Source organism: Strix aluco, chromosome 2 (genome assembly GCF_031877795.1).
Source record: "Strix aluco isolate bStrAlu1 chromosome 2, bStrAlu1.hap1, whole genome shotgun sequence".
NCBI lineage: Eukaryota > Metazoa > Chordata > Aves > Strigiformes > Strigidae > Strix > Strix aluco.
In genome coordinates, this window is record NC_133932.1 from 52,725,672 (window position 1) to 52,739,643 (window position 13,972).

At 41.8% G+C, this 13,972-nt stretch overlaps 1 protein-coding gene across 3 annotated transcripts in view; it reads right to left on the bottom strand.

Annotated features, from left to right (window-relative positions):
- Window positions 1-13,972, bottom strand: part of REPS2 (RALBP1 associated Eps domain containing 2) — a 105,014-nt gene that overhangs the window by 7,581 nt on the left and 83,461 nt on the right. For 2 of the 3 annotated variants that reach the window (XM_074814728.1, XM_074814727.1), the window contains exons 15-16: window positions 3,878-3,961; window positions 1,107-1,252 (exon numbers count right to left, since the gene is read on the bottom strand). In XM_074814728.1, the coding sequence (XP_074670829.1) occupies window positions 1,107-1,252; window positions 3,878-3,961 (230 nt within the window). The remainder of the gene's footprint in view (window positions 1-1,106; window positions 1,253-3,877; window positions 3,962-13,972) is intronic. The other variant, XM_074814729.1, reaches the window with a different exon arrangement.

Here is a 13,972-nt window from a genome sequence, read left to right on the forward strand (position 1 = left end):
CAGACGGGTCTTTATGCTGTTATCTTCCAGTGAACTGGCAGTTTCCTGCTTCACTATTTTGCTTCAAACTACTCTCCATAGGCTATAAAGTAATAATGATAGGAAAGAATAAAAAACAGGGTGATATACCTCCATGGTCATTTAAACATTTTAGGAAAGATATAGACGAGACAGGATTAAGTTGAGATGCTAACAAATGCTATTATCTTTCTTTGAACCACTATGGAATATGCACTTGCAAAACACAAAATAGCACTTTAAGGGCATCCTAGGAGTCTTATTACTTATTCTAATCTCCAATTATGCAGCACAGTTTCAGTCTATCGATAAACAGTTTGCCAAGAACCACTCAACTGATTTGGGCAGCTTGGTTTTGTTTCAGACTGTATCAGATAGCTTTGCAAGGCTTTGGGTGAAGGAGAGCTATAATGTTCGCACAGTTTCAGTTGAGGGAGATACATAGATCCAAAGGGGCTTCCAGTGCCTTCACTTACCATTTGTACAGCCCCTTCTCCACTGCTATTAAATGAATATATAGTGAAATCCCTACAAGTCTTTGTTGCTGACAGCTTCAACAGCTATATTTATGTGACCAAACAACACATGCTGGGTTTGGCAATTATCAGATTATCACAAGTGGTCTATGGATCAGCTCATACCAGTGGCAAGTTCATTTCCAACCTGCCTAACGATGAAGAAATACCACAAGGATACAACCAACATCAAGCATTTTATACGCATTTTCCTGGGCATTTATCTGGTCATATCTGTCCACATGAATGAGAAAAAGGCAAAAACACACACCCACAGAGCTAAAAGGAGTTGCGTTATGAGATGCTAGTTGAACAGCTAGGCTTGCTCTTCAGAGGTGTCTACCAGATACAGAGGTAGAACATCTCTGAAGAGGCTATCAATCAAATATTACCAACTTATACAGTCACTACAGACTTAGTCTGCATTTGAGAAGACAGATGCAGATTTCAGAGACCTGTACCTTGTGAAGCATTCTTAAAACCAGAACTATTAAGCACAAAATTATGCAAAGAGCAAACCCTGCCACATCAGATCTCATGGTACAGTTTGGTGCACTTGGTACATGTTTTTACTTTTGGACTGGGAGGTGAGGCTTGACTGCTGGCAGAGAAGAAGTCACATTTATAGTGGGAGAAAGCTCGGGGGTCTCCAGCCCCTGTGCCTCTGTCCGGAGCTTCCTGCGGGCAGGTTTGGAGGGCGGCTGAGCAAGAACAACCTCCTGCAAGAGAGAAGCACAGCAACGTTAAGGTCAGGCCATATGTGTCCCATCATTAGGTTGGGGAATACCTGTGACACAGAAATTGCTGACAGCTGGCCTACTATTTCAGAATTTAAAGAGTTACAGATTCAAATTTGGTAATAGTCTCTCAGGTTTCTGACTTTGCAAAAAGGAACAGTAACTCCTGCAACCCTTTAATGAATGAAATGATTATACTGGTGGTTTGTCTTCATCTGGATTATGGACTCTTCAGATCTGGACTGTATAGCTCTGAGTGCATTGGGGGGTGGGGGGGGGTGGGGGGGCAGGAGGGAGGGGTATAAATACATATACTGGCCCCCAAGTTGATCCGAAAGAATTAAAAACAAAACAAGATTTATTTTTAATTATGCTCAGTTGGTAAGAATCAATAAGCAATCACTTGCATCCCAACTTACTACCTCACCCATCTGGCATGGAGTCTCTCCCTTCTCCCTTCCTCTCTTACATGAAGTAGCACTGAAAATAGCTTAGAAAGACAAATGTATAAAATTATCCATGCAAAATTAACATGTTGGAAGTGTAAAAGGCCAGTCATTTCTCTTGATAAGTTACATCAAAGAAATAGTCTGGTTTGTAGGTAAAACAAAGAGTCTTGGATTTTTATGACTTCAGTAGACACAAGTGCTTTTATTATCTTAAATTAAGACATCCTTTCTTTTGTGATGAGAAGTAGTTTTAATGCCTTACAGCTGTTTTAAATCTGAAATATAAATATATCCTTTTCAGTGTATTTTATTATTAGATCTCTTTTACAAGGGATATAACTATTACTGCCCCATTTCATGAATGAGAAAGCTAAGACTCAAAAAGATGAAGTGACATGACAAAGGTTATATATTTAGTGTCACAGTCAAGACCAGAGACCAAATTTGATTATCACTTGCACAGAGCACATTTTACTGGGCCAAACTATCCTCCTTACTATGTTTTGGCTAAACGCTAATAAAATAAGAAAAAAATTAAATGAGGAAGCATTTAATTACACAGCAATCATAAGAAAAAAAGCCAACAGTATAGTACACAGCCTGACTCAGCAGAAGAGACTACTATGAGTGATAGAGAATGAAACCAACATAAGACCAATAATTAGTATTAGAGGGATTATAAGAGGAATTAGAATTATAAGGAAACAACGGGTTTCAACATTAAAAATCAGTTCTGCCATTGCTGAAAAAAAAATTATCTAAAACTATTGTGAGATCTTTTGATCAGGAAGTCAGCCCATCAGCACTGCACAGATCTCAAATAATATTGTCATTGGAAATACTATGTATATGCACAGCTCCCTGCAAACACACAACGTACAGCAAGTGACAAACTTGCATATGCCTTCTACAACTACAAACTGGTGGGATGCCAAATGCACAATCCCAGTCTACCTTAAACTGCCAAAAACCAACCAAATCCATAGCATAAATCCCTCTTCCATTTCAAATGAAATACTGGAAAAAGTGACCCAATATCTAAAAACAGATCCCTCCACAGGAGCTCTTTGGCTGGCTGCTGCTGCACCAGGCTTTGGAGGTGGGTCAGCACTGTGCCAGCAACCTGCCTCCCACACCCCCCAACCTGGGGCTTCTCTGTATTTTAGTGATCTGGGCGGGATGAGGGCAAGCATGAAGTAGGTGGACCACAAGGATTTAATTCCCCCAGTAGGGCTGCAAAGCAGAGCAAGGAAGCAGCAGGGCTAGAACTAGCATGCAGTGAGCACAAATGGAGCAAGGACACTGCCCAGAAAGCCCTATAATGTATAGGAAACAACACGGGACATTTGTCTGTGCTCCCTGTTAGGGTAAGAAGTGTGATGGTGCTCCCTGGACAAGGTATGTACTACATACAGCACCTGCCAACAGTTCTTGGTTGGGCTGAGCAAAGGTCTTGCAGGTGCTCCCTGGCTGCAGGAGGGGCTGGAGAGGGTAGTATATGCATTTTCCCCCTATCAAAACCTGTTCTGGCTGGGGCTGGTGGAAGGAGGTGGTGGGAGAGTGACCAGGAGTGGGAAAATGCTCACAGCCACTGCTACGGCCACTCCACCCCTAAGTGAGACCCTTTGAAGAGTGCCACTGCAATTTTGGTGCTTACTTTATACCAATGATATGTTCATATAAAAACATATTAGAAACTGCACATCTTGAGCAAATCTTTCCCAGTCTATATATACTTAGTGGCTGATCCTGACCTCTAGCAAACCGGTGTGTTTACATCAAAACCAAATCCTCAGTAACTGGAAGCAAGAAGTGCACCACAATTTGGAAGAAATACAGCGAGACAGGGGTCGAGTACAATCAAAGTCTTTTTTTTGTCTTCCCTAAGGCTCCACAAGCCCCTATTGATTTGAAACAAATGGCAAGCTGCCTCTCTTAAAGCACGCGCATCAATGTGTATGTACTAAGAGTTTCCTAATGATTTATCTGAGCTGATGTCACATGCAATCCTAGTTCTCTCTAGTGTCTTGACCTCCAGAGAAGGTAAACATGTAAAAACGTAACCCTAACGCTCCGTTTAATTGCTTTAAAAATGTAAAACAACCACATTTGTTGAAGGCAAATCACTCCACAATGGTACAACGTGTGCAGGTCTCACCTTTTTTGCTGAACTGTTTTCTTCTGCCTGCGACGGGGGTCTATTCATCTGAGGATGTAATTCAACCTCAGATGGTTGCTCTGTCTGCAACAACAAATCAGTCATTGCTACACCCAGAAAACGACTAGCAGTTACACACAATAAAGTCAATGAAAGGAAACATTATGCATAAAAGAAAGTTACTTTAACAATTCAGCAGTTGGAGAAAAGGAGATCTAGGGTGACAGCTGAATAGATGACATATGTCTTTTGCAGATTTTTAATGAAACCTTTTTCTTGCATTTTATTGTGCTAGGAAAACAAGAGAAAAGTTTTTTGGCAAAACATTAGGAACCATGTCTCTGGATGTAAATGACCTAGTACCCAGAATTTCTTCTAGAGTTACCCTTATGGACTAAATTCTCAGAGAAAGACTAAGGGGGCTGGATAAAAGCTAGAAAGTTCTCAAATGCACCCTGTCACCTTAATATCTCCTGAAACCTATGAAAATTCATTGGAGTAAGCCTCTGTCTTTGAAGTTTGCAAGGCTGGAGTGAGAAAGTCTGAATTATACCAAAAATTCCAGTAAAGTTACTGAAAACACAAGTCATAGAAGCAGCCAAATAAATCTTCCCTCCTCCTTTCTCATGTTTCAAACAGAAATCAAGCTGAATATTCAACACACAGGTCTACACTTCCGCAAAACAAAACACCGTTCCCCCAGCATATCTGACCAAACAGCAAATTAAAACAGAGGGTTAATCCCTTGCTTTGGCTCTCCTGAAACCTTCCCACATCTTTTGATTTGCTTCACCAGGACAGGGCATGGCACATCAGCCAGGTGAAGGTACCAGGATCTGGAGCTGCCTGTCCCTGGGGACGTGTGGCAGCAAACACAGAATAAACATGGTATAAACACGGTGCAGCTGTTTTCCGTCCAGAAGGCTGGCTCTCCAAGACAGGGCAGGCAGGCAGGAGCGGGAGGCTGAGGGCACTTGGCACTGAGGCAGATGGCCTCTTCTCTTTCCCAACTTCTGCCAAGTTGGAGCCACGCTGACAACAGCCCCCAGGCAGGAGAGGCAACCCGCCATCCTGCTCCCTCCTCAAAAAAGGCTCATTGCTACACAGGTGAAAGCTCGTGTTTAAAACCAAGTTTAAGGCAAACCTCAACCTTCTAAGGGGACAGGATTTTAGTAGTAACAGTAACAACAATAACCTGTCGCACACTGAAGAACCTAATTCACTGTTGCCAAGACATTTCTACACAGGCCCATCAAGCTCTGTAGCAGTCGCAAGTTTCCCAGTGCTTAACCATAAGTTAAACAAAAACGACAGAAACCACAGAATTTGATACCTTTAAAATTGAGGGGCTTTTTCATACCACTTCCATTTTGTCCAAAAATACACAATAAGAGCTGTACAGAAAGGTGCAGGAGAAACGTGGTTCTGCCAGGTTACTGCTGTTCTCCAACTGTACAGTGTCAAACATGTGCAGAGGAGGGAGATTCGGGATCTTTTTTTAAAATGCGTATGAAATTCCTCCAGAGAGGAGGAAAAGGCATTTTCACAGAATCACAGAATCCATTCAGGTTGGAAAAGACCTTGGGATCATCGAGTCCAACCATCAGCCCTACTCTACAAGTTCTCCCCTACACCATATCCCCCAGCATCTCATCTAAACGACCCTTAAACACATCCAGGGATGGTGACTCCACCACCTCCCTGGGCAGCCTATTCCACTGTCTGACCACTCTTTTTCCTAATGTCCAGTCTGAACCTCCCCTGCTGCAGTTTAAAGCCATTCCCTCTTGTTCTATCGCTAATTACCTATGAGAAGAGACCAGCACCAACCTCTCTACAATGTCCTGTCAGGTAGCTGTAGAGAGTGATGAGGTCTCCCCTCAGCCTTCTCTTCCTCAAACTGAACAGTCCCAGCTCCTTCAATCACTCCTCACAGGATTTGTTCACCAGGCCCTTCACCAGCTTCGTTGCCCTCCTCTGCACTCGCTCCAGCACCTCGATATCCCTCTTGTATTGAGGTGCCCCAAACTGGACACAATACTCCAGGTGTGGCCTCACCAGTGCAGAGTACAGGGGGACTATCACCTCCCTACTTCTGCTGGTCACACTATTTCTAATACAAGCCAGGATGCCGTTGGCTTTCTTGGCCACCTGGGCACACTGCCAGCTCATGTTCAGTTGCTTGTCAGTTAGAACCCCCAGGTCCTTCTCTTCCACACAGATCTCCAGTCACACCTCCCCAAGCTGACAAAATTTCTCTCCCCTTCTCTTCTAAGTGCCACATTTGTAGTGTTATCTGATGGTTAAAAAAAACCCAAAACAACTCACCCTGTAGTCTCCCAGTATTTGAATATTAGCATCTGAAATACTTGGATTTTAGTAACTGTTAGATACTAACATTTGAATTGTGGAAAGCTTTTCACAAGTTGAAGTGCTGTAACTGTAGATTTCTGGTACAAATAGGAGAGTGAAGTGGAAAAAACAATCTTTTTTTCTGTCTACAAAAATCAAAGACCTTTAGAAGTCCATTTAATGCAACAGACCATTTCTTTATCAGCAAGCTGAATAGCCCATAACCTCCCTGATTTCTACAACCACTTTTTATGTATTTGAAAAAAATGAAGGCTCTAAGCACTGATGACAGTAGCCTGGCAAAGTCCGTGAGGCTTTCATGAATGATTTGGGGATAGCGAAGCTCAAATACCCAACACAGCCAGACAATAAATTTGGGCTCAAACCACATCACTTTGTCAAAATCATTCATTTAGGGACAGCAAGAGTAAATGCAGTCTACTATAAACTCCTCATGGTATAGCTTTGCTGCACAACACAGAACAATGACAGAGGTATAAAAGAGCCAGCTCTTAATGGCCTTTCTTGGACAGGGAACACTAGATATCCCCCTAACCTGGCCAGGCAGGCAGTTTCTGGTGCTCACACTCACGTTGGGAGTCTACACTAAACCCTGCATCAAAAGCAAGAATATATTAACTTATTCCACAGAATGAAAAAGAAAAGAGACCAACCGCATGTTATTTAGCTATAGATAAAATGCAGCTTTTCAAGAACCAATGTGTTCAAACAGTGTAGAAGTAACTAAATAGACTGGTACTGTACAATGTCAATTGCAAATAAGGAAGAAAATTGAAATCACTGTAAGATAAAGGGGGAGGGGGGAAAATCTAAACCCCAAACTTTTGCAGAAACATACACACACACACACACCCTTTTTTTTTTTTTTTAAATGGTCTCATTGCAGGATAACACTGTTTTAAACTGAAGGGAACTGATAAAGGAAAAAAAGGGTAAACTTTGTTCTCTGGTGGAAGCAAATACAAATTGGCGTTCTGATGCCAAGAAGGGTAAGATTTCAAAATTTCCAACAGTTTGATATCCAAGTGCTGGGATGTGGCTGTCAGCCTAACAACTGTGGCAGCCGCTGTGCTGCGGTTGCGGGGCTGTGGGACCCACTGGCTGAGGTTGGGCCATGGAGCTGGCTGCTCCTCTCCACTGCCTGGACGCCAGGACAGCAAAGCTCAGCAGCCAGTGGGGCAGGGGCTGGCTGGAGCAGGCAAGTGGTAAAATAAATAAATAAATAGTTACATTTAATAAAAAAATAAAAACAAACAAACAAAAAAAAAAAAAAAAAAAAAAAAAGAAAAAACCCAAACCAACTAGCTCTGGTGATGCAGCTTATGCAAAATGAATAAAACCGACTGCCACGTCCCTAAAGTGCCACCTAGTGGCATGCGGGACAGGCCATTTCTGAGTGCTTTGCTTAGAGGAGAGTACCAAAAAATAGCTGTTTGCATTACTCGGAGCCTGCAGACTGAGCCGGCCCCACAGGGTGGGCAGACAGCCGGGCTGGGCACCATCAGCCTCGGCTCTTTGGAGAGTCTCCTTTCCCTCTCTTGCAGAAGCCAGGTCCACACATTAACGACCTGCCATCAGAGCTACAAGTTCTCCTCCATGAAAGATCTCCATTCCTCAGAGAGATGTGCCTCTGACACAAGTGCCCAAGCATAAAAAAAAAAATCAGTATGCTGTTGCAGGGGATTTTGTTCAGGGACAGACAGCATTTAAACCAGGCAAAAATCTTTTGTTAACTGCAATGTGCATCAATGCAAAGGTTTGCTGACTTGGCTAACCCAACAAAGTCCTCTCTAGGCAAGGCCTGAGAGGCTTTACAAATATGTTTGCAATCTGATGTCTCCCCACACTGGCCCCACACAGATTTTAAAGGAAAAATAACTCCTGCTTTTTCTTTTGGCAGAGGGATTCTTCACAGATTTCATTCCCCTCACTGATTTGGACATAGGGTGAAAGCCACTCCCTGTAGCCTTCTGGTCATGGGCAGAGTGAGACTGGCTCAAAAATACTCCAGTCCAAGCTCCTAGAGCAGAGTGTAAGGAAAAGGTGATCCATTAGGAGCAGCAGAGGTGGGTTCCCTTTAGTTCTCCATTGTTTTTATACCATGCTTAGTATAGTCTTTGGGCAACTTGTTTCTCATTAAGAAACAGCAATAAACTGTCTACCTCCATCACAGCAATAAACGTCTTAAAATTTTCCCACATCTTGGGAACTTCTCACCATTATATTAGGGTTTTAAAATCTTCACCACTGGTTTATAAAACTGAAAGATCATACATTATGCAGTATGGTCTTTCAAAGGAAAATTCGGTTACAGGAGTGTAAAAGTGCTTCAACGGAAGTTTCTCACTCGTGTCCACAGAACTGAGTAAGCTACTGACATAGAAAGTACTACTGTGCTAGCTGGTATGGCTGGGTCCACACCCACAGTTACAGCTGATGGGCAAAGAATATCCTGCTCATGTGCACTGCCAGCAGTGCAAAAAAGAGTGTGCGGACCAGGCCTAAGAGTATCTTGATTTTGGGAAGAAAAGTTAGCGACCACAGAAAAGAGCAAGACAGTGTCCTATTACAAATCTTCTGAAGAGCTTCTCTTTGCAAAGACCAAAGTCCAGTTATTAACAGGCAGTAACTCCTTTCTCTCCCATGCAGCCTTGTATTTCCTAGGAATAGCCATACCCTTCTCATTCTTCCAGACAGAAGATAAAACTGGCCAACAAAGTTTCTGTACAACAGCTGTGGCCAGAGACCAACCTGTGGCCTATGGCCAATATTAAGCATTAGGACAGATAACTCCTCATCGTTAAGGAGAGCATTAGGAATTGCAAATACTCATTATTTTATCGCGTGATCCTTGACAAGCCATTCATAATCTCCTCACTGCTCCATGTGACGATACTTAACAGTACCTTTCTAAAACAATATGTAACACTCACTTAAGCACTAAGTGCTTCCAAACCCTCAGATGAAAGATTTTCATAACTGTAAGAGAACACATTACCTTAACAACTGGTTCTTCATTTACATTTCCAGTACTTTCGCTTTGCAGTGCTGGATTATATGTGGATTTCACACCCACTTTTCAAAACAATCCGTAACTGATCTTCCAGAACAGAATGTCTACCAGAGCCTTTTTGCAAGAGGTATAAAGTATATATCCACTCTTTCCCACAATTCAATCTCACCCACACTTATGCTCCAGGATAACTTTACACGTGGAAACAGTCCCATTGTAGTCAATGGCACCACTCACAGAAATGAAGTTATCTCAGTGCATTCATTGGAATAGCCCATAATCATTACCTATACAGCGCCACTGCTTAGCTTTGCAAAAAAAGTATTGAGAACAGCTTATCTGTAAGAAAAAGTAGGATGCTAAATATGTTTAATGCTCAGTATGTGCCCGCTGCAATCTCCTATCATCTCTATGTAAATTCATTTAAGAGGTATTTTCCTCCTTTCTAAAAATTCGTATTTCTGCGCTTAATGTCAATTTCTAAGAAGTCAAGATGTCTCAATTCCAGTTTCTGTGAGTCTTGTGCATCCCACACTGAATCATCAGTTCTTTTTATTGCTTGTTACAGAAACTGAAAATGGTTAAGACAGAAAGAAAACCCATAGGGATGCAAATGCAACAAGCTGCCAGGGTCTTAGCGTGCTGTCTGCTTTCTCAGAGCTGTGCAGCCCTGAAGTTTTGATAAGCTTTCTCCTTCCCCGAGCTATCTGAGAGCTGGTGATAAGGGTGAGGAAAAAGGCAGTAAATACAAACAAATTGCTGCAATGTTCAGCCCATTTGCAAGGAAAGAATAGGACTCAGACGGAAGCATCAACGATGTGTTTTAATATTCCACTTCCACAAAACCAGATTAACGTAAGCTAGAAAGGGGTATGTGCATTCCACTGGAGATATAAGCATTGGAGTCTCAGCTTTTTTTGTTGTTGTTTTTATAATAAGCCAAATTCAAAAATTATTACACACATTTTAGTTAAGACTCTCGCCCTTCTTTCAGTCTCCCAGAAACCTCTTTAGAAAGGATTTCATGGCATCCATCAACTACTCCCCAAATTCAATTTTAACTGTGCTACTTTCCACCACTTCTTAAACTGTAATTTATTTTGTCTGGCCGTTTTAGATTTAATATATAGTTTTCATAAGAGGAAGATAATCCACTTGTATAATATTAAAGTGGCAGATGGCAAAATCTTTCATGTTATAGAAGACTTTCAGTTTGATTACAGTTACAGGCTTCTTCAGTACCTATTGCACTGATTATACAACATATGTTATTCTGCAGCCAAAACCATGGAGATGATCAAAAAAACCCACCCTCTTCTTGCACAGTGGTTGAAAACGCAAGCTAAAAAAGTATTCATTTAGTTTAATATAAAATGGTTGTCTGAGAGAATACCATCATGTATACAAATAGCATGCTGCCAAAAGCAAAATCTTCACTTCTTTTTTGGTAATTTTTATAACAGAAAAGTTCCTTCCTATAAAACTCCAGGTGTCCTGCCAGCACTTGAAATTCCTCACATAATTTTACACAGTGACGCAGCCCCTCAGCTGGCTGAATATCTTCTCCAAACAACCTTGTAACAGAGATGAGCAAACCCTACTTCATCCTCTACGTATCTTGGCTTTACCCAAAGGCATTGGCGGTGGGGGGCCCCCCGGACCAGCTCCCAGCACAGAGCCTGCACATGGCCATCCTGCCTGGCAGGCTGAGAGGTCTCAGCAGGACAGACAGGAGCCCTTCCCCACCTCTTGGCCTCCGCCCCGCAGATCAGCATGGGCATGCGTAATTCATGGTTACAGACCCAGCCTGAGCGTACCCCATGCTCTTCATGGATTCAGGAGAACTTGGAGGCATGTTAGTAGAGACAACTTCTTGAACTGTGTCCCAGTTTTCACTTGCAATTCTGGATGATGAATGGGCAAAAAGCTTCAAGGAATTATGAAGTATCAAGTAACATTTGGAGAGCAGAACATTCAATATGTTAAGAATAATATATTTGCTTTCCAAAAACAACAGGTGCCTGTGACTGGGCAGGGTGACCCACCCATCATCCCTCACAGCACTTTGTTTCCATGAAATCACCAAATCAATAACATCTAACAGTAACGATGGCCACTAAACTGACAGGCTAATTCTGAGCTCATATAACACAGTGAGATTTTAATCTTCAGAGCTGCACTGTACTCAGGATACCTCAACTTGATAATGTTAACAGCTGCCTACCAACTCCATTTCACCTGAACACTTTGCCTTCACCCATAATTTTTTCAGTGCCTGTCAAATCTGCCAGCATGGAACCAGTGGGAAAACCAGGTCCCAAGGTCTCCAGAAATAAAAATCCAACACAAACCAGTGTGAATACACAAAACCAACAGGCTTAAAATTTAGACTCTGGGAAAACAGACTAGGAACATCAGTTTTTTCAGCCAAGATATACAGGGTTTTCTTCCAGTCCCACTGTTTTCAAATCCCCTTATTATGGCACAGGCAGGATTGAAGATACACATGCCTTCATTACTGGACAGGAAGGTACCAAAATAGAGTAATTTAAATAAAGGGATGTTGATCTAATTGGGCAAGGTTGTAGATAGTGAGCTATGTTGGATCCTAAAGTTATATTTGCTCTTCAGTGTTCATCCGTAATTCCTATTAACATAAATATGTTACTAAATCTCCCACAGTAAGCAGCTGTGGTAAATGACTTCTGTAGGCCTAAAAGCCAACAGTAATAAAGTATTATTTTGTTTTTCAATTAAAAAAATAACAACAGAGGCTTATATGAGATGTGCATACACGTTTGGTTCCAGTGGAGTGTTATTTATGAGCACCCAAAGTTATTTCCTATCTGAAATCTGCATCACTGCAAATCAGCTATGTAGCTATTGCCTTCCTATCATGGTTCTCACCACCATCAAGTTACACAAATTTTCTATGTAAAGCCCTGGGCCCACAAAAAAGTTTTGGGGCCACCTTTATGTCATTTTTCCTTGATGACTTAAATTTATCGTTAAGTTAGGAACACAGGATCAGGAAAAATTACCTGAGCCACTGAATCCAGTCCTCTACAAGCCCAGAAAAAAAACCCAGCAGGTATTTCAACAAGCTACAGGTCATCTGTTCTATATATCATCACTTTGGGTGGGAGGGATGATGATGGGGATGACGATAGGGATGACCGAATAAAAACCTAAAAACTTAAACAAACAAACAGAGTAGAAAAGCCATAACTGTAGCATGTCATGGGAAGTGTGCAATAGAGGTAAGGCATTGCCAGTGTCCCAAGTCTGTACAATAGCTTGCAGCATATTAAATATTTGTGGTCCAGAGAAATAGGGAAACTGATACAGACAAAATTATCCTTAAATCTAGCAGCTACTGAAGACTTGCTAAGTGTGAGATGTGCTCCTAGGGTTTACAGAAGGTGTCAGTGAAATTACACACAGGCATATATACAGTAGTAAAAGGAAAAGACTTCAAAATAACGTATTATCCAAAACAAGACTGTAGTCTTTGTATAAGCCTGCTTCCATACATAATATTTCCAGGTGCCCTTTATAGAATTTAGGCTAAACTTGAGTTACTTTCTTTTTTTAATAGGAAAGCAGCATGAATTCAGTATTCTAATAAAGCATTTCATACTGCATTTCATGGTGTCTTACTGGAAATATCAATTCAAAATGGCTTGCAGTGCAGAGAGATATGGGCTGGAATTTGGGTTAAAAGATCATAAATTGGAGATAACGGTGTATCCACATTATGTAAACTTGCCCTTTGTCCATCTTTATTAAATTTCTTTACAGTCATTATAGGGTCGTCAGATGAAAGCACCACTGCATGGGAGAAATGACTGGTGAAAGCTCCAAGAAAAACTTGAGTACAGTTCATGGACTGATACAAAGTCAATATAATGCTGACTTTGGCAATGGAGAAAAACTCCAAGCATATGGATCGCCTTTTAGAGGCGATCAAGAAGAAAAAAATACAGAGTTAATCCACCAACTCTAAACCCATCATAAAGGTAAGAAGAGATACAGCTGCACCTGTAAAGGTGTCTGCCCACCACAGATGTGGAATGGCATGGGCTAGCAGCAGCAACCCAGAGCAGAGAAGCCATCCCCATGCTGCTACTTCCCCATAAACCAGCCAAGTCCTCGCAGGATCCCAAGACTCGAGGCTCCCACAGTAAGCCTGTGCATCCACTGAGCTCTGGAGTCAAGGCCACAGCAGTATTAGCTCTAAGTTTTATCTTGTGCTACACTCACCCAGTGATGTGATCCTTCTCCCTCGTTATTCAGCTGACTGCACTAGGGAGGCAGAGTTGGACATGGACATCATTTAATAAGTTTGTGATACGACTAGAAACGTTTGGCATGCTCTGAATAACCAGTGTTTCAGTAACTTACTGAGCCTGATTACCTTGGAGGTTCTGACAGGAAAAATAATGTTTTCCTAAAGGTTGAAGCAAATTCTACTAAAAACAACAGCAACTCAGGACCAAAGTCAAGATGCCATTTCTATATTGCTATTGATTAAGCTCACAGAAGGACTTCTGCTCCACTGAAATGTAACACCTGCCCCTTGGTACCTCTCTTTTATGCACTTTGGCCTTTACATCCCATGAGCCCTTTAATCTCACTCTAAAGAGGTAACTGGTTCAGGCTGCTTCTCAGCCATCCATAGAAAACTGTAGTCCTCAGAAGAAATTATT